General features: G+C 44.9%; 1 protein-coding gene across 3 annotated transcripts in view; it reads left to right on the top strand.

The window, feature by feature from the left end:
* Positions 1–23,525, top strand: part of NTRK2 (neurotrophic receptor tyrosine kinase 2) — a 323,265-nt gene that overhangs the window by 110,910 nt on the left and 188,830 nt on the right. Inside the window, exon 12 of one of the 3 annotated variants that reach the window (XM_044265788.1) lies at positions 16,096–21,246. The exons of the other annotated variants lie outside the window; for them this stretch is intronic. Within the exon in view, the coding sequence (XP_044121723.1) occupies positions 16,096–16,133 (38 nt within the window). The 3' untranslated portion in view covers positions 16,134–21,246. Of the gene's footprint in view, positions 1–16,095; positions 21,247–23,525 lie in introns of those variants that run through there. 3 annotated transcript variants of the gene reach the window in all.

The raw sequence follows: 23,525 nt of genomic DNA, 5'->3' as shown, positions 1-23,525 counted from the left end.
ATTTCTCCCACTTTGCTATTTTCAAAACAAAGGAGAAATTGGGCGAAAATACCCTATCGAGAACAGAGGTGTCTGTGACAAATTGGCTTAATTGAAAACAACTAAAAAAAAAAAAAATCCCCCAGTTTAGGGGCAGAGGAAGGGGGGCATCAAATTAGCCACGGAGAATCTAAGTGGAGGGTTTTATTGATTGCCGTAGGCATGACCTAAATTGCAGAGCGTGAGTCATAATGAAAATACTACTATTTGTACGTTACTAATTGAGAGGCAGCATTTCTCCTATGGTGAAGCTGGGAATGGAGAATGTGGCCACCAGGAACCTTCTCCCAGCTGCGTCCCACAAACGCTATGCTGCCTCGGGCACATCGGCCTGCCCTCGGCACTGGTTTCCCCAGTCACAAACACAGATGATAATTTTATGAAACAGGGTTTTTCATTTTTTCCCCACAAGGCATTTTGACATGCAGCATAGATAAGCTTATTCTATATTCTGAGATCCTTTAATGGGAAGGAATTTCTGTTTTGTTCTCTTTCAAAGGGAGGGAAGAACAAACGACTACAGAATAGGGGTCTGGGAACCTGTGGGCCAAATCCGGTTTTGTTAATAAAGTTTTATTGGATGACAGCCATGTCCATTTTCTTGGCATTGTCCGTGGCTGCTCTCCCCATAAACAGCAGAATCAAGACTGGTTGCTTTGGAGGGAGACCATGTAGATGGCAGAGCTGGGAATCTTTACTACCTGGTCCATTACCAAAAGACTGTGCTGGTCCCTGTTTTGGAACATGAGGAAGATCCAGATAAGCGGGTTTACTCCATGCCAGTGCACGCCATCTTCTTTTTGTGGCTAGTGATGCAGGGAAGCTTGGGGTCTCGGGTACTGACACATGTGTCTGTTGGGGCAGACGATGTCTATGTGTAGGAATACTTGGGCCTTCTTCTACAGTATTCGGCAGTAGATAAACCACATAGTTAGAGAGGACACTGTATCTGTGAAAATATTAAATTACAAGAAAGGAGGTCAAGGAGGAGTTGTCTAGAAATTAGAATGAGACATCCTCTGAAAATGGGGGCATCCTTGAACCTTGCCACGGGTGCCTTTGTTTATGGGATGGGGTGAAGGCCACTGATGGCATCTTCGTTTCCTCTCTGGGAGAGAATAAACAGGTCCAAAAGGCAGTTGAGATTGGTGATCAAATTACACAGTAAAAATAGGCTACCCAAACAAAACAAAACAAAAAAACAAAAAACCCAACAAAACAATGCAGTACTCCTTGAGGCTGGATACAGCTGTTTCACTGGCTGTTGGGGGAGTTACTTATCTTCCTGGTTTCCTCATCTTTGCTACAAGTATAAGTCGTGTTTACATTTGTTAATGTATACAAAGGACCTTACACAATCAGGGAGGGGAAGAGGTGAGTTACTGTCCGATCTTCCTTCTTTCATGCATTGAAATACGGCAGTGGCCGGTATCCCACAGGGAGGGAAGTCCTTGGCTATGAAGGGACTTTGGAGGTTGACTCTAGTGTTACACGAACTTGGATTCCTTTTCTGTGTCTGGGTCTAAAATATCGGCTCTCCCCTTTCTTGGGCATGTTTCCATCTCGTTGTGTTTCAGTAAGGGACTATGGGTAGGCAGAAGCACATCTTGTGAAATTTGGGGGAAACATTAAAACTCCTCCCTAGTCTAACATGTACGGTCTCTGTTTTCCTCTCCATGTTGTCATGTCCGGTCAACTCAGTGAGTGTAGGGATCTGTCGTCCCCCATGGGGACCTGTGGGATGGTGGGGACTGCCTCTCAGCGAACTTGTGCTGATATCTGCTGGCCTTTGGTGTTGGGAGTTGGCCTTCATCGTGGGTCTGTACTGCTGACATTCTCAGACCTGCTGGGGTTCCCAGCATCTGGTCTGCATGGGTCTTTCTGTGTCCCTCATGTTTCAGCAGCTGCCTTCATACCCAGTGACAGTCTTGGCCCCTCCTGTGCCCCTCTTGAGCACAGAGTCACTTGTGGGTGCTCTTGCTTGATGCTCAGGCTCTTGGGAAAACCAGAGGGTTCCGTGAAGCCATTGTGCACATGGGTCCAGGTCAAGCTGGACGCCGTCCCATGGCTCTCCCAGAAGTGGGGGCCTCTGTGGTACAGCTGCTTCCTGAAAGTTTTGGTGGAAGCAGCACAGCCCAGCTCTCAAGTCCTCAGATGCTGAGGGGGTTCTGTTGGTTCTCCCTAACCCTAGGGTTTCACCTCAAGGTTGTTCAGCCACGGTGCCTCCTCATGTCTGACTCCCTGAGTTATTTACTCAGGCTCTGTCTTTTCTTTGCTTGGTTCTCTTCTCCTGGTTCTCCTTCTCTTCTCCTGGACCCCCAGAGTCATGCAACTCAGTGCATCACCCCTCTCTCAGGGTCACCTCTGTGACCCTCTCAAAGGCATGGGAAAGGTGGGGCCACTGCATGGCCATCTTTGTGCGTTTCTGCCCTGGCCCCCCACCCAGCCCAGTATCATAGCTTGGGCCGTTGCAGAGTTCCGCGGGCACCCAGATGCCACAGTATCACCCGAGAGCTGATTCCTTTCCTACGGTGGTAGTTTAGAGCCCTTCTAGCCCTCAGCTTCTCCCTCTCCTCCCTCCTCTGTCTCTCTTTCCTGCCCCCAGAATAATAGAAAGAAACCCAAAGCCTCCTTTAGTTGTGTCACTTAGGATCGCATTGGCTACAATTAGCCAACAGAAACAAACAGTCAGTGAAACGCAAGTTTGTTTCCCACATCAAGAGTTCTGGGTCCGAGGCTTACGGTGGCTTAATGATGCGGGCAGGGACACTCTGGCTCTGTGCACCTTGCCTTCTGCTATCCTTAGAGGTAGGCCTCTTCCCATGTTCATGACTCTGTGGTCGCAAGACGGCTGTGTGTCTTCCAGGCATCACATCTGTGCTCCAAGTAGATAGAAGGAAGAAGGGCAGTGAGGTTTCCAGCGAGGCTTTGCCTTTTAATTCAGGAAGAGAGGACCCCACCTGCCTGATAATTCTATCGCTCAGCCGCAAAGAATTATGCCCATCTTTAGCTTCGAGGGATACTGGGAAATCACGTATACTGGCTTTTCTCCCTCAAAGTAGTGGAAAGCAAGGGAAAAGGGGTTTGTGAATGGATTTTTGATACACAACTCACAGTCTACTAATGGTCAGCTATAGGCCCGTAGAGAGGGAGCAGGAAGTTCAGTGTTTCATAGATGGCATGAATCTATGATATCGAAAGATTACAATTTATCCAGCTTTTCTGGAAATTAAAAATTCTTGCTGATACAAATAATTAATTTACTGAGGAATTGATTGGATAGAGTATTTGGACATCTTTTCTGAACAGAGGAGTACCCAAATCGATTAACAGTGGAAAAAACCATGGGACTGGTGGGAATCCTCTACCATCATCTTAGAGAACAAACTTTTGAAGTCCTTTAGAAGAAATCTCATGAAAAAAGTTGACGAATTATACAATTTCAATTTCTTCTTTTCTCTTGGATAAGGCTGAATTACCCCCTACTTGCCAAAACAAGCTGGAAATGTTTTATTGGCTTAATTTCAACTCCTATATGTATATGAAAGTAATAAAAGTGTATTTCTTTAAATATATTTCATAATTTAGAGTTTTCATAAATTCATGCTGGCTTTTCTTCCCAGTATACAATAAATTCGATTCTATTGCTTGTTGATCACATCCTCGTAAGAATAGTGAAACAGTACGAACGTTCATTTTAAGGAGGTGGGTTAAGTTGGGAAAAAGTAAAGGAGAGAAGGTAAAACCAGCAGCAGGCAGGTGGTTGCATTAATTGGAGGTCGGTAAACTACAGCCCAAGTGTGACCTGCTTCCTGTTTTTATAAATAAAGTTTTATTGGAACACAGCCAGCTCACTCTTTACATATTGTATGGCTGCTTTCGCGTTACGGTGGTGGAGTGAGTAGTTGTGACAGAGACCGTATGGTCTGCAAAGTTGAAAATATTTACTGTTCAGCCCTTCACAGAAAATGTTTGCCAGCCCCTGTAGAAATCAGTCCCGGGTTGATTCCATGATAGCTGAACACAGGGCCCCCAGGTTCCGCTTCCCTCCCACCATGTGGAAATCAAGTTTTGGGTAAAAATAAAATACAGTAAAATATGCAGGCAATTAAGCAGATATGAATTCAGAACTCCCAGACCAGAGGCATCAGGATGTTTACTTTCGTATCAAAAAACAACCAGTTCCATTTCTGTCTTTGGCTTCCGCCTGTCACGAGAGAGACTCTCGCCATGTTGACGTTTCGATCCAGCTCGGAGTCTGTAGCCAACACACTAACAAGGGTCTCGAGTTTGCCCTTTGCTGGCTCTGTGCCACTGAACAAACTCCTCAAGCTCTCAGAAACTTCTCTTCCTTGTTTCTAAGTGAGAGGATGACACTGGTTGGGTGCACGGTCCAGGGCTGGGGTCTTGGAGTTTCCTTTCTTCACCAAAGTTGTCAGAGTCAGAGAGGACTGAATTTTTTTTTTTTTTTTTTTAGATTTTATTTATTTGACAGAGATCACAAGTAGGCAGAAGAATAGGCAGAGAGAGGGGGGGAAGCAGGCTCCCTGCTGAGCAGAGAGCCCGATGTGGGGCTCGATCCCGGGCCTCCAGGATTATGACCTGAGCTGAAGGCAGAGCCTTTAACCCACTGAGCCACCCCGGCGCCCCGAGGAGAGAAATCTTACCAGAACAAGAGGATTCTCTGTTCACAGCCTCGGTCCTTAATTCTTTCCCCTTTGGTGCATGTGTGGACTAGTTTGTCCAACAAACCAGACCTGTCCATTAAACATTTACAACTCTTTTTGAACATGAAACACCAGCTGTTTCAAAGGGACAAAAGCTGAGCGCTAGCATCTGAAGATAATGGAAATAACTAATATTGATGGACCACGTATTATGTGCCAGACATATTTCCAAACACGTGACATGTATTAGCTTATTTACTCTGCACAGAAGTCCTGAATTAAGTACTATCATCAGCCCCATTTCACAGAGGAGAACACTGAGGCAACTTGCTGACCTCACACAGTCAGGGCACATTCTAGCATCAGAGCCCACACTCTAGACCGTTCTTCTTTCTACCTCCCAGTGGGTATGACATTTCTCCAGCCACACAGCAGTGTAGGAGAAGACAAATATGAGAGAGACCCATCGTGGTTCCTAGAAATTATGGACACTTACCTGAGACTTTTTTCATTTACCCCAAACCTACCCCGTGCCACGGAGATCACCCTCAAAAGCTCCTTTCCTCAGCTTCCTCTCCTTCATCAGATTAAAAGAAAAAAAAAAAGTAGGACAACAGTTGAGAAAATACAGGTTGGAAACTGGGTCATTTTTCTGAAATCATCCTTCTTTGCCAGTACCAATTTTGAATTCTTTCTCAGAATTAAAAAAACAAACAAGCAAACAAACCACGCGGAACAATCTGTGGCAGATGGTTGTTTCGGCTCTAGGTGAGTTTTGTCATTATACTCCGGGACAGAAAACCATCACTTTGGAAAATCATCTGTTATTTTCATGAGCTGCCAGCTCGGAACTATTATAGCTGGGATGGTTTGGGACGGGGTGTGTTGTTTTCATTTTGGGGGCTTTTTTTTGTTTGTTTTGTTTTGTTTTTTTTCCTAGAGATTAGCACAGAAACCATCCATGTTGGAATACTGTAGGATTTAGATGCCATGCCACAGAGGCTAACCCAGAACTCAAGCAGTTGAGTGGGGTGGGAGAGGGGAGATGGAATTAGGTTTGAGGTAGAAGTTAGCCCTCTTCTCAAGGTTTATCTTCCCCTGGAAACTACAGCAATAAACAGCTAAACCATGGTGTTCATTACCAGCACAAGTCCCTAATTAATTTATTTTATGTTAATTAAGTTTATAATTATATAGTAAAACATTTACTTTCTCCCTCAAGAAATTGACTGAATCTTCTGAAGGGGCTTTGTGACTGTAATTTAGGTGCAATTAGCCCGTTAAATTTAGTTAGAGTTTGGTTCATTTAGCTGCTGCTGGAAGATGCTAGGAAGTAGAAACTAGGCAATGCCTCTGAAGCAACTCTGGGTCTAGAAGAAGGTGTTGCTGAGAGGCTCCTTCCTGGCCTCCGGGCAGCTAGTAGAGGTGTCTAGGACAATTGAGATGTGTTTCATGTTTGTCATCTGTGTGTATTCCCCACTTATGGAACTGTGGATTCCTATAGCAGTGGATGGAGGTGAAAACTTTCTGTGTTCCGGAAAGGGAACTGAAGCTATGGAATTGTTCTCAGACACTTTCTTCCATGGCTGTGAAATCTCTGGCACTGGCCAGCCTTCAGGCTCCGAGTGGTATCCCCAGCCATGGCCACCATTTTGGCCTGGAAAGACATCTTGCCTCTTGGGAAAGGGCATGACCCAGCGCATGGCCTCCGATGGCTCCGATGGCTATGGTCCAGCCCCCCAGGGCTGTAACAGAGAGTACCCTACTATTCCAGGCATGTGAAGATGGAATTTTTTTCTAATTTTTTTAAATGATTTTATTTATTTATTTGAGAGAGAGAGAGAGAGAGAGAGCATGAGAGGAAAGAGATCATTGGGAGAAGCAGACTCCCTGCTGAGCAGGGAGTCTGATGTGGGACTCGATCCCAGGACTCCAGGATCATGACCCGAGCCAAAGGCAGTCGCTTAACCAACTGAGCCACCCGGGCGCCCTGAAGATGGAATTTTTGAGCCAAGTTCCTTTCTTGAGATTTCACCCCATAGCTCCTAACGAAGGGTATATTTAGGCCTATCTTTGAAAATACAGTTAAAAGTAATGATCTGCCATGGCCGCTGAGCTGTATGCAAGATTACAGCTCACTGCTCAGGCTCGTGATGGGAAATCGGGAAAGCGCAAAGGCAGGATGGTTCCAACGAGTAGAGAGAGAGCATCCCAGTGGTTGGGGTAGCTAGCGTTCACCTATTTTCAAGTCCCTTTGGTTTTTGAAACACTTACTTCTTGGTGGATAACAGAAGTCCTTGCTTTGGAAAGGAAGCCAGAGAACTTTTTGTCCTAGAATGCTAAGCTAAATTACACGAGATCATATTTTAAAAAGATGTCCTGTATCTTGCTGGGAATTGGTTTATTACTGTGTGATTGATGAATGAATGAAACATGTCCTTGGATCAAACAAAGTAGGATCACTTAACCCCCTTCTACCTAAATATTTTTATGTATAAAATGGAAGCACTAACCTCCTTTTCACTTCATATGCAAGTGATAGTCTCCTTCCCAAAAGAAGCACGTGAAATATGATTTATATATACCTGGAAAGGTATAGAGAAACATGATTTTTATAAATTGCCATATTTGCCTTGCTTATGTTATTTAACACTGTTTTAGGAAACGGGGTCTCTTCATTTCTGGTTGGCACTTAGCTTTAATATTCTTTCCCCCCAGTTCTGCTATAGCAGAGTGAAAAACCAACACCAAAAAGAAACAAACAAAAACAAACCACAACACCACAAACTGGGGCATAACTTGCAATCAGAAAAGTACTCCAACTGGGCTTTTAAAGGGGAAGCATCATACTCAAATCTAGAACATTCGGGGTCAGCAGTTGATCTTCCTTAATATATTTTTGGTAAATAACACATATTTGATAAAACCTAGAACTGTCTTCAATGATAGGGTCATTCCAGCTGTAGTTTTTTAAGCTAGGAGGATACTTTGGGAGGTCTAAGACTTGGCACTTTGTCTAAATGTTAAGAGTCATAATTTGAGCAGCTACCCTAAGCTGAGGAACTTGTATGTGGCATGGACAGTATTAGATACTCGTGTTCTAGTCATCCCACTATGGTAGACGTATTTCATCTGTAACTAGTGTTGGGTAACTGAGATTCAGAGAAGTTGCTTGACTTGGCCAGAGCTGCACAGCTCAGGAAGGGGAGGGACAGGATCCAAACTCAGGTCTATCTGGCTTCAGGCTGCTTCTTGCTGTCTAACCAGCCACACCAGCAGCTGTCTTTCAGGCTCCGTTGTGAAAATGAATCTGCTAGTACACAACTGCCAAAGGAGATAATCAATGTGGGGTAACTGTGCTTATTAAAATTCTAGTTCCAATAGTAGCTGGAAGTAAAAGTCCAGGAAATTGTAATGTTAAATGGTGGATGGTAAATGGCCATAATTATGAAGAATGAAAAAAAAAAACTAATTTATAATCCAGTCTTCCCCGCTATGCACATGTAATTATACTGCGTCCTTTCATCTGGGTGACATTGAAAAATGTTTTCTGCTTTCACATAAGGCAATGCACTGGTCCATCCTAGGTGTCTGAATGCCTCTCGTGCTCACGTAGATACTGGTTTCTGTTTTAAACTAAGAATGTGTGTAGAGTTACAGGGTAAATAGCCCTTCCCTTTTAATCGTTTTGATTTAGCAAAGAACTTCCTGTGCATTTTGGAAAGCATTTCTTAAAATAATGTCAGATGTTTGGATACATTAAATTTTTATTAAAAAACAACTATCACCGCAACAACCACCAAAATACATCGTTTTCCCGGTGGTCTTGGTTCTGGTTGATTCTTGGCATGACTGCTCTAATTCTTAACCAAGCTGTCCTGTTTGGTTTGCCGTATATGCCATGCATACTTTATTTAAAAAGGAAAATAAACTGTGAAATCTGGCATGTGTAAAAACGCACTCTCTTTAAAACCCAGAGTTTTCTCCATGGAGAGATTGTACCCGAACTTAACGATTCTGAAGGGCCTTAGAGTAGAATCCTCCTCATCTGTCAGGAAACGGTGTTGCCAGGTAGAATCGCTGGGGTTGGCCGGTGTTCAGCTGCCGTAAGACGTTCTGAGGTGTTAGTAAGGAGAGTTGGACGGCTTCACAGTGTGGACTTGTTCCAAAATGAGCTCTTTGAGAAATAAAAATGTCAGGAGCAGCAGAGGCTTCTAGAACACAGGGCTAGCTTGGGTCAAGTCGCGGGTTCTGTGGGTTGATTCAGTCTGATGCATCCAAGGGTGACAACAAGAGTTGACTTCGTACTTCTCCAGCTTCCTACTGAGAATAAAATAAGCTCTCCATTTTACCAAGGCTTCTTAAGTGGGTTCCGTGGTACCAGAAAGGGCTGTGCCGAGCCAGGGGCTGTGACACCAGACCCCGGGGGTTCCTCCTGACGAGGAAGCAGCTTTGGATGGTGAATCCTATTCTTGGGGCGTGAATGGGCTGGTGCTCGTTCAGACTGATGAGCAGGTATTAGGATATTCCCTTATGACCCTTGCTAGGGTGCAGGATAATCTTTAGGGTTAGAGTTGGATATACCTTTGCAGGGTCCAATATGGGATTTTAAATTTGGCTTTACAGAGCAGTGTCAAGTTATGTCCCAGGTAGTCTGGCCAATGGCATGATGAATCTTCTTTCCAGCCCAACACTGCCCCTTTTGGAGCAGAGGCATGTTTTAGTGCTTGTCCCAGCAAGGTGACTTCGAGATGAGGAAGTTATTCTGCTTGCGGTGTTCTAGGGGAAAAGGCACTAGAGATAAAGCATGTGTTTTGGGGGAAGTGCCTCCTTCCTGCCCCATAATCTGTGTTTTGTCTCTGAGGTGGGGTGCCTCTACTTTTCTAGAGAGAAGGCTGAGGCCAGGGACATATCTCTGGGACTTCCTGTGTAGAACAGATCTGTGACCTGGGAGCAGGACCATGGGCCGTGGAAGGTAATGTTACTGCGTGGGGGCAGGCGACAGTGAGGAGGAGGTAATGTGGCAGCAACACCCAGGAGCCATCCCAGGGCTGGGGAATGACCACCCAGGCCTGACTCCGTGCAAAACCGGAGCTCTGTTCCTTGAGTGGACTTGGCAGCTCTTCCAGAGGCAACCTACTTTGCAAGATGTCCACGACCAGACAGAACGAAGGCCTTGCTCCTGTCCTGCTCTGCGCGGGGCGGGGTGGGGGGTGTTGGTGGTGGTGGGTAACTCAGAGTTTAGTGTAGCCAGTTCCTGGGATAACCAACCCCACCTCTCTTTGTTTTGCATTCTGGAATACGTGGTGTTTGGGGTTTCGTTATCTTGTGCCCTGAGCTCGTTGAAATGCAGATGAGATTTATAAGCTACCTCTACTCAAGTGAAGATAATTTGTTTGATCTTCTCTGCTTAATTGGAACCATTAACCGCTCTGACCTCCAGGCTTTGCAACAAGAGGCAGACAGGGGGCACAGGAAAGTCCGCCTGACTCCTTCTCAGCAAGCATCCTTAATGGGAACAGTCTTCAGACTTTGTTTCTGAGCTAGGGCTTGGGATGCCTCTTGAAAAAGCGACGCTCCAGCACAGACTAGATGTTGGCTTTCTCTCTTCCTTTGCGGGTCAGCTCAACCTTGGACTTGCACTCCGAATCCTGCTCTGTGACTTTCTGATCTCTCCTTGCACTCTCCAGTGACCGTGGCCCCCCCTTTACATGCTTGAGGTCTCCCGCATGCATTGACAGAGACTCCGCTCGCTTGAAGTCCTTCTCCTCTCTCTGCTCGTCCTCCTTCCACGCCCTGCTTAGTTTCACCACCACGGTCACGGTCATCATCGGACAAGCTCAGGCCGACCCTCGGCACTCGTTTCCTCTTGCTTGTTTTATGCGTAATTGACTCTTCTAGAAACGTATCTGTGGTCTGCGTGTCATGGTTTGGGCCACGCTTGAGCAGAGCCAGGCACCTTCCACTGGGTATGTTGGAGATTCTTGCAAATCTGACGTCGCTGTAAGTTAATTAAGTTATAGGTTTGAGGCCACTTGTCTCCTATTTGGACATGGAAGGTTCTAGTACTCTGGCTTCATAGACTCAGAAGAATCGCCAGCTAGAGTGTTTCAGCAAAAGCAAAGCCAGACACAAATCTCTGTTGGCAGCAGGGAACACATGGTCTTCTATATGGAGAGTTCTAATTCCATGTCCACGTGTACTGGAAGAGTTACTGGCAAGCCTCTCTGGTCTGGGAACTGCGGAATGATGGCTATAAGGTGTCATTTCCTGTTGCAAAGAGCTACCCTATGGATTTTGCAATATATACTCGCTGAAGGAGCCAGAAGGCTTGACTCACCCCACGGGAGAACAATAGATTGGGGTGTCTCAGCGTGGTTGCTTAATCTTAATGCTCCTCCACCACAAACTCAGTCTTTTTTTTTTTTTTTTTCTTACTCTACTTGTAGCATTTTTAGGTGATTCCCCAGATAGAGACCATATCATTGATCTTTACTGAAGTCCCTGATGTGGGAGCCGTTGAGCCCTGGGACACTTGTCATCAGGCCCTGCTGATCGGACCACATCCTCCTTAGAATCCTTGAGTTTTAATTGTGCAATAGCTTTGGCTTTCCTTACACTGCCGAGTTTGCCAAGAACTTTGTGTTTCCTGCTTTAACTTTCAGCTCGTAACTAAACTGTATTTTGTAAAGTCAAACAAGAGCTTGGAAAACCTTGCTGACCATCCTCAGCCATTTATTTTTAGTTGTTCATCTTCTGTGAAGAAATGGTCAACAGTTTTCCTTGTCCAACGCCCACAGCGGTTTTGATCATCACAAGAAAGAATAAACTAAGTCTGGCACCTTTTCCCCAGGAGCTTAAAATGCTGCAGGAGGCACTCACCGGGTGTCTGCATGTCTAACTGTAACTTTCACTACACTTCCGAGCAAATACGTGACTCTTTGCAGGAAGCTTTGAAGTGCGTCGATGAGCCTAGTTACGAGTGAGACACAGTAGGTCCTACCTTATGTCATATGCTCCACTCCCCTCTGTTTTGGCTCTGTTACCGAGTCCATCAAAGTCCTCTGATAAAACTCAAAGTTTAGACATCACTATTCTAAAACTCAAAATGCATCCCGCCCTTGGTATTGTGCAAGGCACTGTGCAAGGCACCTTGGTATTGTGCAAGCACAGAGGATGGCTAGACGTGCTCTCTTTGCCATCCTGTGCCCTATAGTCTAGGATGCAGGGAAGTAGAAAAGAAATACAAGTTTAAAAAGGTAGAGACGTGGGCTATGTGAATGAATGGAATAATGAATGGAATTGAATGTCATAGAGGCTGGGAGACCTGTCAAGTAAATGCTCGAAGAAATGGCTTTTGCGTGGACCTTCAAGCATGGTCAGGCTTCTGTAAGGAGAGCTTGCTGGGTGGCAGGGGATCTTGGGCAAGAGATGGCATGTGGACAAAGCCTGCCCTCAGGAAGGGACAGTGGTATCTGAAGGACGGGGAAGCAACTTCTGGAATGATCTTGAAGACGGAAGCTCCAGGACCTGGCTTATGTGTTGAGACATTTCTGCTACAGGTGATGCCACTGTACAAGACAGACTGATGGCCCAGAGGGTCTGAGTTTGGATTTGTGGGTGACCTTGGACACATCACATTGGCCGTGTGGGTCTAGCAAGTCACTTAGAAAATAGAAAAGGCAGATGGCAAGGGATCATTAGTGTAACAACCAACGTATATTAGATGCTCCACAAATGTCAAATTAGGACAATGGGTGTTTAAGCCCCAGTGTTGAAATAAAGCAGAATTACACCCAGCTCAGGTCTAAAGGGTGATGGAAAGCTCTCTGCACTCCCTGGGTTCGAGGCACCTAGTGCGATGAGAACATAGGAATTTATCCATTGATTTTACTTGGTAGACATTTCCCAGAAGGTTCAAGAAGCCTTTGCTTTGCTCTCTGAGGAAGGTGAGCCACTCTGCTGGCACCCAGGCCACCATCCGGTCTACAAAGTGGCAGCATGCCACACGGACGCCCAAGTTGGCAGTTCGCTGCTTGAATTCGCCAAATGAGATAAGATTTGCTTTTTTAGACAAACAGCTGCGTCTTTCTTCCGTTCCTTTCGCTTCCTTTCCACTCAGCAGTTTTCCTTTTGCTCCAGATAAATTGCTGCTAATTTAAATGTGCTGCAGATCCTTGCCATTTTATGGCTGATTGCTTCTGAGTTATAGGAGGGAAATGTGTGCACGTTTGAATGTAAATAAATCTAAATGGATCGGAAGCCCGTGGTAAAGAAAGCACAGCGGCTTCGCTGACCTTCACCTCCCCCGCCCAGTCCATCCCTTTGAAGAGGTCAATGAGCAGATCTGAAATCAGCAAGCAGCAGGGACGGAGTTTTAGGACACATCCTGGGTTTCTCTTCTTTCGACTTTACATCCCATTTTTGACAGCACCTGCTTTGTCCTTGTTCTTATTTAGATTACCTCGTGCCGGCAGCAGCGGCAAAGTTTCTCGCAAGTTTTTTCGTTCTTTTTTTTTTTTTTTTTTTTTGATAAAAGAGCCGTTCTCATGATAACTACTATGTACCATCGGAATGCTGCAAATCCTTCAGAATGTCACATTGTCAAAATATCTATATTTCAGGCTCAGAAGCTAGACAGCTCGTTTGGCTGCTAAACCCACAAGATGTTCAGCCATTTGTTGTGGTCTAAAAACTTTCCCCCTCACTAGGAGAAAATAATGATCTATTGTTTGATATCATTTTGTGTCCCTTTCCTTGAGTTTCTTATAACTCAAATAGGCAAACGTTAGGGAGGTCCCGGTAGGTAAACTGGGGTCCTGATTGAATCTTGCTATCAACTCCTTAGAAATAGGAAGCACCGGGTACATTTCCCTATAAAAAAGAGTCAAATCTTGAAATCAGACTGGTTTTCACTATCTGGTGACGTATCTCTAGTGCATCAGTGGGCTTGGGAAGATCAAGTGTATCAGAGAGGAATCTGACTTGCCTTCCTGGAGGCGGAGGGAGGAGGTAGTAGCAGTTGAATGTTGACACAGTGCACGGCTTATCATTGCAGCAGCCTGGCTTTTCCTCACAAGACGTCCCGTGTGTTATTCTGGTTGGCTTTACTCCGCTGGTGGTGTGGGTGTGTGGCACCGAGGTACGGTTCTTGGAGAAGGATGCATCACGAAAGGCAAAGCAGAAGGAGGTTGAAGAGGGACACTTGACATCTGTTTAAGTAGGGGCGGATGCAGTTGCAGCCTGAGTGAATGGCAGCCCCGAGATCTCCCATCTGGCAAAGCGCATTATTTCCCAAACTGTAATAACAAGCTTGGGCGGGCCTCGGGGAGGAAAATGGCAAATAGAAGCAAGGGAAGGGTGGCTTGGGGCCTGCTATAAACACACTGACATGAATAAACGCTTAAGAGTTCCTGTGCCATCAACCCACTGGAACGAAATTGGGCTCACTTTAACAGTTTAGTCCGTTCTATTATTATTACTGTTTTAAAGTCAAATGCTTTTCAAAATTAAATGTGCAGAAAGTGAGTGATATATTGAATCCAGTCTTTTGGATTGGGGATGATGTCTTCTATTTGTATCAATGAGTTCCTCCTGTTTTTATTGGCAAACTTGATATCCTGATATTAATCCTGTTGTTTCAGTGGGAAGGAATTTGAGACCCACCCTCTTAGAACCCAAAGGTGTTTGGTTAGTGTGTTTGGCGTGCTTGTCCTATGTGTCGCAGTGCACCCTAAAGCCAAGGCACTAATGCCTGCCTGGAGGCTGGACTTGGAGAAAAGAGACTCGGGTCCGGAATGAAGGAGCCTTTCCTGGCTCCGCTGTGCACGTCCTGCGTGCTCCGTGCCTCGTGGATGATTAAATCCATGAGCGATGTTTGGCGTCCGTATCAAGTGTTTTTCCTGAGACTTGGAAGGGCGGGAGGGAGAAGAGCCGTGGAAATGAGCTTGGTAGACTCTTCTAGTGTTGTTGTAAATGATGACACAGATCGGTGGTGGTAATTACAGCTCTGGAGGCAGATGACACCAGCGCCTGGCAGACCAGACTCCAGGTTGCAGAAGATCCAGAGTCGAGGGGGCTGGGTTTAGAAGCGCCTTCCAAAGCTGAACTTGAGCATGTCTTGAGGGTTTCTACGATGATGTCATCGATTTTGTCACCCAGGGATCTGATGACGCTTCATGCAGATTACACACAAGAACTTGATGGGATGAATCTCCCCTGTTCTCGCTGGGTTTTCCTAGTGAAGTTGGAGGGATCTCGTCCTCCCCACAGTGCCAGGGCAAGGTGGCTGCCGAGGAAAAGCTCCTGGGTCAGAATCTGATCTCTGGCCCACACTTTGTCAGGCCTCCAGCAAAGTGCTTTGCCCATGAGGCCTCCGTTTTCTCACCAGGAAAGTGGGCGCAATAATAGAACCGACCTCATAGGGTTATTGGGAACTTAAGAGGGCTCGTTTGGACAAAGAGCATAGAAGAAATCTTGGTACCAAGTGGATTAGCTGTTATTTATTTGTGCAAGTAATGTGTTCATCTTTCTACATCTGTGTGACAGTGAAGTCTTTGAGGTCCATTTTCTTTATTTTCGTATCGTCTACTGTAGTGTCTCCTATTTGGTCACTGCTCAATTAATGTCTGCAGGATTGATTAATATTATTACATATTACATATATAATATTTACATATTCTACATGTCTTATACATGCAATAAGGCAATATAAGGCAATATACCACATATATATGCTACATATCATATGTTATATAATGGATGTTCCATCTATCTATGTGTGAATGTTATGTATATGGTGTGATACTTCAGTGAGTTTAGGCAATTAATTATTTAATATTAGGATTCCTGGAAAAGAATCTAAATCTTTGTGTGGTCCAGTATTTCACAGCTGAAGCTAACCAGTTCTCTGATCTGGTTGCTGAGTAATGAATCTATCATTTTAGAAATAATCTGATGAAATGAAGTGGGGAAAGAAAATCAGTATTTGGGTAGATATTTGTTGTTGAGTTTTATTTTTTTTTCTTTACTATGCATAAAAATTCTCCAGGGCTCGTCTATATTGTACACACAATTCTTCTCCTTGAATTAGGATGTTAACATCTGAGACCGTTGTGCAGAGCTATGTGCGTGTTTTTCCTGTGTTTCCTGGGCCACGTAAAATCGGTTTGGAAGTTTAAAACCACGTGGCTTGACAATAAGATGCACGTTTTTCTCCCAATTTCTGTTCTGTGATTATCTATTCCTTTATGTGTTAAAGCATATTCCATGTTGTGTCTTGATTTTGACTATTTATTAAGTTCTTTTTAAAATTGATTATGCTTGTATGTTAATTTCCATTGCTTTTTGTTTTGAGCATGACTTATGTTTTATTTTGTGTTTCTTTTAGGTTTTGTTTTGTTTCATAAGATCCCACTGGATGGGTAGCTGAAATAAAGGAAAAGACAGAGAAGGGGGCTGTGGTGCTTGTTGGTTGATGCTGCCTTGTAAGCTGGACTCTTGGGACGGGCGTTGGCTTCTCCCGGGAGGTGCCGCGCAGCTGGGGGTTTTCTGGTAGCTGTGGGTGGTGTTTGCAGGAGGTCCCGTGTGAAGCCTGCGGCTGTCATGAGCTATGTTTGGGGAGCACCTGCTGCAGAGGCAGCTCCCAGGCTGCTAAGCAAACACTCAAGAAAACATCTTAAATTAATGCTTCTCTTTTGTTCTTGCGATTGTTCAAATAAGAAAGTGACATGGAAGTCCATTGGATTATGCTTCTCTTCGGAAAGGAGTGCTCTTTGACCATACTGGAAATGTATTAATTCTTATGTTTCTGTTCATTTAAAGGTGAACTGCAAAGTATAAAAAAAAAAAATCTAAATTTAGGGACAGGTATAAGAACACACTAAACAGCCTAATCGCCACATAACATGTAGCTTAGTATTGTTTTCTGTTGATGTGTAATGAAGACTGAATTCAGAAGTCTCTATTCTTCTTCTACAATGAAGCGACTGAGAAAGTTAAGGGCATCGCTGTGGGGACTTGGCAAGGCCACTGAGAGGTCCTCTCCTTCACTGGCAATAAAGGTCCAGAGTCATGCAATCAACGCTAATGATTTTTCTAAAGTTTGTTAGCAGGCGAAAAATAAAAGCAGTTCCGTGGTTGGGGGCTGTAGATTTAGGTTAGACGTAGTCAGTTTCAGAATAACTACAAGAGCGAAACAGACACATAGGGCGTGCTTGTCCTTTTATGTGCCCCCTGCGATCCTCCTGCTTTTTAGAAGTTTCCTAGTGAGAAGGCCGCAGTATCTCATGCTGTTCCCATGACAGAACTGTAGCTTTTCTACTCTGAAAAGGTCTGCGGGCAGAATGGCTGGCCTGCTGGGAGCAGGAGACCATATTCTAAGAAGGATAGTCCCCTACTCCATACTACACTGCTGCTGGTTTTCATGGGCAGGAAGGCTCTTCCTGACCCCAGCAGCACAGAGGTAATGAGTCTGTGCTTTATCAGATCCAGCCTCATTGCAAGAGGGTAGCCTAGGATCGGCAGATCCGGTGTCCCAGCCTCAGTCCCCTCACAGACCCCTGTTTCCCTCACCTGGCCACTGCAGTGACCTTGGTCTGCTTTGCGTGGCCTGTGCCAGGTAGGATCCCTGTCCCGCAGACAGGTTTGACTGCCCTCACCCCACCTCCCCTCAACTTTTCTCATGAGGTGGACGGCAGAGCCAGGCCCGGATCATTTCGCCTGAAAGCAGGATCAGCTCTGACCGTGAAGGCATGCTCATCAACGCCATGGCTGGACGGGAATCTTACTGATATTTGAAAAAAATTCCTTTTTTTTGGGGGGGGGATGTTGAAATAGGAAATAGTTACTCAAGTTTTGCAGTTCAGCTTTAAGGATATAGAGTTTTAACTAGTCCAGTGTGTTTGGAAACATTGTTTTGCATCCTGTGTAACCCAGGCATTAATCTTAATAAACCAGGATCCATTTAGGTACCACTTGATATAAAAGGATTATCCATGATGAATATTTTATACTGTATCTTTTACATTAGCCACTAAGTATGTTATTGCTTGATACAGACATTTCACAGGGTCCTATGGATTACAGCATTGAACTTGGCTACTCCATACCCCTGCCTCCGACAGAGGGGCAGTTTCTCCGAAGCATACACGGGCTGCTTGTTCCCAAACCTGTGCTTTCCAAAGACACATTTGAGTGGGAAAGCAGCTGGCCCATGGTGTTGGGGGGAATCTGAATATTCCCTGAATTCCCATTTTCTTGCTCTTTGCTAAATGACATGTCCTGTCACCACTTAGATTTTGATCTCTCCCAAAATTGTCGATTTACCAAGAGCCCAACTAATTGCAGAAATCTTGAACCCTGGAAGGAAAAGGAAATTCACACTGAGAGCCAAGCAGAGGCTGTTTTAGTACCCCAAGCATTCTTAAATATCGGCCATTTGGTACAAGGTTTTTAGTTTAGTTTAGTTTAGTTTTGTTTTACCTTTTGTATTTTATTCCATGGAACTAGAAAAAGGCAAAGAATTGTTTAAGAACTATTTTGTACATTTCCCAGATTCAAAAGGGAAAAAAAAATATTTGTACTCAATAGCTAGAAGACTTGCAGGGTAGATTTTTGTTTTAAAATGAAGAGAAGTGGACAGATAAGGCAATTTAATATATCAAAGAGCAGTTGACATCTCCTAGGGAACGATGAAAACAGCAGGCTATTAGAAAATTGTTTCATATGGTTCTTGTGTTCCTTGCTTTTCATTTTTCTTTAATCCCCGAAGACCACAGTCAGTGACATATCTCCTCATTTCTATCCTCTAGACCACCCTCTTTCATCTTTTGCTTTTTTATGTCCCCTACAAGACATCTTTTTACAGCTTCCTAATGATACGTATCGTGCTTTTTTTTTTTTTTTTTTTCCAGCATTAGAAAAGGCCAGGCAGCATTTTTGCTAAAATCAAGTTTGTTGCCCCCCGACCAGGACCTGGCGTCTCAGTGCCAAGCAGGTACCCTTCGTAAAGGGCGTGCGCTGGGCACGGGCACGCACAGCCCTGCGAAACCAACTCCTGCCTCCCGGGAACTGGGCCCTGGATTCCCAAATCTGATTCTTTAAGAGAAACTTGAAACCTGAATTTTTTTTTTTTTTAATGTGAAATGTCCCTATTTTTAAAGAGTTGGCTCAGTTATTTTTAAAACATTATGTAGGCCAACAAAACGTGTCTGCGGGCTGCTAGTTTGTTACTTTTGTCTTAAAGCAACATCATTGTTCCTCTGTTTCCTACTATCTTTCTTTTGCAAACACACTTCCCAGTGTAGCAGTTGAGAGCTTTTTCGCCATGGAGTTTGGGGCCCCAGGGATCTGCAGCGTGCCCCTGACCTTGGGGCTCTCCTGGGACTTCCAGTAGCTGGGGTTTTGGCTCTGTCACCCTGCCTGAGACTGTCGAGACACTGTTTTCCCTCCATTCCAGACTGGCCGCACTTCTGAGTGGCTGTTGACAACCTAGAAAGCCCTGCCTCCTGTTTTGTCGGACGTGGCCTTCATTCACCAGGGTCGCTGTTGCCTGGCCCCCTTGGATGGGACTTGATGGGCATGCAGGCCCCTTCATGGGTCCTTGATGCACTGGTGTGGCTGCTGGGAAACGGGAAACAGGCTTGCCACCTCAGGAGGTCTGGCTCAGGCCGTGTGTCTTGAATGGGGTCCCTCTGAGTTCCTTGGAGGCGGCTGAGACACACTAAGAGACAATGGCAATTCCACTGATGTCCCCAGAGACACCAGTTTGAGGCCAAAAGGGCCAAAGAAGCTTCCCCCATGGGAGAAATTCTTGGGTTTTCACTCCCGGTCTCTCAGCCCAGACCCATTTCATTTTTGATCAATCAAATGTTCTTTCCAAAAGTAGGGGGCACAGGGGAGAAGGAAATTGTCTCAGCCCCTGCCCGCCACACAGGGCACAGAGTGGGTAGGCTGCTGCTTCCAGCTCTTCCGAAGGACACCCGGGTAGTTAGGGTGTCGAGACTCCCCCCCAGACAGAGACAAGGCCATGGTCGCGGGGCCATACGAGGCACCACCAGCTCAAGGAGAGCAAGGCAGGAATTTAGCTCCCTGCCAGGTGCCGGAGCACGTGTGATGGAGACGCTTCCCCTGTCTCTCTTCTTCTCTCGATCTGTGTGAAATTCCTGACTTTTCTCTCTTTCTCTCTAGCGGTCTAAACTGACTCCATGGTAAACAAGAGGGCTGGTTTCTTGGTTGCTTTGCACATGCTTCTTCTCGTTGTTGTTCGTTGCAACATGAGACCAAACGTGAATAGGGCCACAGCTAACCTCTCTCATGCCACCGCAGGCCACAGGATGCACTTTTCCACTGTTCTGGCACTTTCTGTCTAGACTCCTCCCTGGTTTTCATCTCATCCCCTCACACAGCAGGAGAAGCTCATTTCACCTTGCCTCGTCCAGATCAGAGACAGAGGGAGGGCCGCTGGAGGGATGGGACTTCTATCATCCGGCACCTTCACTGGGTGCCCGTGGCCAGCCTTGGGGGCCGTGCCCTTCCTGTCTAGCCAAGGTCGGGGGGCCCCCTGGGGTCCCGCAGACTGGACTCCAAGAAAACTGGGGCAGAGGCCACCATTTCATTAAGTGTGTTCTGCTGTGTTCACACACCTGCAGTGCCCACGAGTGGTGCCGGGTTTAGTCCGGGAAGGTTAAACCAGGAAGGTTTAGTCCGGGTTTAACCTGGAAGGTTAAGGACTCTCCCAGTCAGGGCAAGAATATAATTTTCTGTGGGGTGCTGCCAGATGGAATTAAGTGAACAGAAATCCCAACCCAGAGGATGACATGAAAACAGTTGTCACAGAAGGCGGCTTTCCACTCGGGTTAGTCTGTTTCCTTGTTTCGGTCATCAGGGACAAGGGAACCCCCTGGCCATCTGATTCTGATGGTGAGATCTCTCTGGGTTTCATTCAGGCAAAAGCTACAGTGGAGTCTTGGGATGGTCATTAGCGAGCACCCGAGATAGGATGCTATTGGCCGCGTCTTAGTTTTCATGGAAAAAAAAAAAATTGCATGAGAAACGAAGGAAAGAATGGAGATTTTAACCCCCTTTATTTTTCCATTTATGAATGGAACATAATCAAATATAAAAAAGCAAGAGATTCTGCTCACAATGTTTAGGTATATCAAATCGTCACATTGTACCCTTTAACTCTCTTACAAATTTATTTGCTAATTACACTTCAATAAAGCTGAAAAGGAAAAAATGGAAGGAGGAAAAAAAAACTAGCAAGAGATTGCAGAGAAAGACAAATACTTGGGTTTCATTCACTTCCTGTTCAAAACCATTTGCTGTAATCCATAGGCAGTCTGTGAATCATAAGCATGTCCTGTTTTTCCCCATAATGTTCCAGGTTTTAAAGTCATTTTTTCACATTTCCTGTAAATAATGGATAATCATTTTTATTTTATTTTTAAGTGCTGTTTTAACAATGTGGATAGACCATAAATGTACTTGCTGAATTCATTCATTTTTTTTAACAAGCCAATAAAGTTTTATAATTCATCTCCATGTGTCTTGCATTCTGTGTAGGGCCTTGTATACCTCTCCTCCCTCCCTCAGACACATACCATCACCCTGTGTGGCATTGACGGTGATCAAGACGAAAGGTGTCAGAAGGAAGAGTGTGAGAGATGTCACCAAGTGTTTTGGGGGAGTCCCAAACTCACGATAGGTCTTGGAATACATCTTCTCTCCCTCAAAAGGGACTTTTAAAATTTCCATCATTGTGAATTATACATTTATTGTTAACTGATTCTTGCACTGGACATGTTTTTGTTGGCTAAAAAACAGTCCTAGAAAACAAAAGTTGAAGGGAATTAAAAAAAACAAAAAAGAAAAAAACAAATAATGAACAACCTACTTTCTGTGGGAAAGTCCTTTGGTATTTTAAGAACTTGGAATGACCCAGGTCCTAGCAAGAGGATACACTCAGTGCTCTGTCCCTCCATTCTAAGTGACATGTAGCCAAATGAACATGATGACTTGTGCTTTCATGGGAGAGAGAGAGAAAGACAAGTGGACATAGAGATAGGATGCCATTGAACCATAAGCGTTAACTTGGTACCCACACTTCACAGTCCTCTTGTCTCCATCCCTCAGGTTTGTCCCTTTTTTATGCTTTCCTTTTAGGATAGGACCTAAAAAGCAAGGTTTGTAGGGCCCCAGATTCATTTGAGCCTATTTTCACCTTCTGGGAAACTTGGAACGGTTTTGCACCAAGTTGTAGGCTAAGGACTGGAAAAACCAATCCAGTGTGACCTGCTGTCTCATCAGCCCAAGCACACTGACCTCTTCTAAGAGTCTGGCTGGTGCTGGTGACTTGTACTTTTTTTGAACACCCTTCTAAACAGATTTCAATGGCCATTCAGAGGTTGCGTAATTATTTGAGGCAGTGGACACTGAACCCAGACTGTGCAGGTTGGAATCCCAGTTATAGTCACAAGCTAAATGACCTTGGGAAGGACATTTCATGGCTCCCTTCCTCATGAGATGACACCAATATTCATAGTACCTACCTACCCCCTCCCACCCCAGGCTCTTACGAGAGTGTACATGTGGGGGGGGCACTTGGTGTTGCTAATGAAATACTTTGAAGGACTTGGGTGTGCCCTCATGCTTGAGTATACCTCAGTAAGGACCCTGGAATCACAGACTCATTTTTATGTATTGGCCATATGGTGACTCTGTGGGTGCAGTCACCCACACAGTGATGGAGCCCAGTGGACGGGAACTTCACTCACTGGGTCATTCTGGGTGTGATCCAGGCTATGATGCCCTCTTGGGAGTTAGAGAGATTCCCCTCCTAGATCCCTCATTCTGCCCAAGCAGTTCTTAACATGTGGATTCTTTTCAGATTTGATTTTGATAAAATAAGAGCATACAATTTGTTTGGACCTATATTATGATAGCTCAGTGAGTTCAAAAGATGCTCTAGAGTTTGAGGATTCTGGAGGAAAAAGCATTGAAGGTCATATCCCCAAAATGGTCTGCCTTCTTTTCTTCTCAACGTTATTAATTCAGAATTTTTGATCATTTGAAAGGGGTTTACATTATCTTTAACTGTTAAATCATCCATCTGAAAATCTTTGGCTATGAATAAAAATAAACGAATTGGCTGAGAGATTGTGTGAAAGAAAAGACTTGTTTCAAGTTCCCTCAAGCCTTGGAAACAAGTATTTGCAGGCAATGAGCTACAAATAACTAGATTATTCTTTTCTACTTCCTGAGGTAGTTTCTTGTAATAGCTGTGGTAGGCAATGCATGATGACCGGACTTGCTGAAGCTGCTTCACGTTGGAAGCAACGCAGTTTCATTTCTTTAAAAATATTTTGTCATTTGGGCTTTTTTCTTTTTAAATCATTTTAAGCAAGTGGTACTGAAGTCTTACCAGCACCTAATTTAAGGCACTTTTGCTGTTGCTACTGCCTTTTCTAATAAGTTTTTTTTTTTTTTTTAGATTTTATTTATTTGCGAGAGAGAGAGAGAAAGAGAGAGAGAGCATGAGAAGGGGGAGGGTCAGAGGGAGAGGCAGACTCCCTGCTGAGCAGAGAACCTGATGTGGGACTCGATCCGGGGACTCCAGGATCATGACCTGAGCTGAAGGCAGTTGCCTAACCAACTGAGCCACCCAGGTGCCCCTCTAATATGTGTTAAAAGGAGATTGACCACAATAGCTAAATGGTAGTACTAGTTAACAGTATTGGTGTCTCACTGTATGCCCAGCACTCTGTTAAGTGCTTCCTGGATTAATTCTTGATCCTCTCAAAACTAGCCAATGCTAAC

Source organism: Neovison vison, chromosome 9 (assembly GCF_020171115.1).
Source record: "Neovison vison isolate M4711 chromosome 9, ASM_NN_V1, whole genome shotgun sequence".
NCBI classification, from domain to species: Eukaryota; Metazoa; Chordata; class Mammalia; order Carnivora; family Mustelidae; genus Neogale; species Neogale vison.
This window is presented reverse-complemented; position numbering and strand designations above follow the sequence as displayed.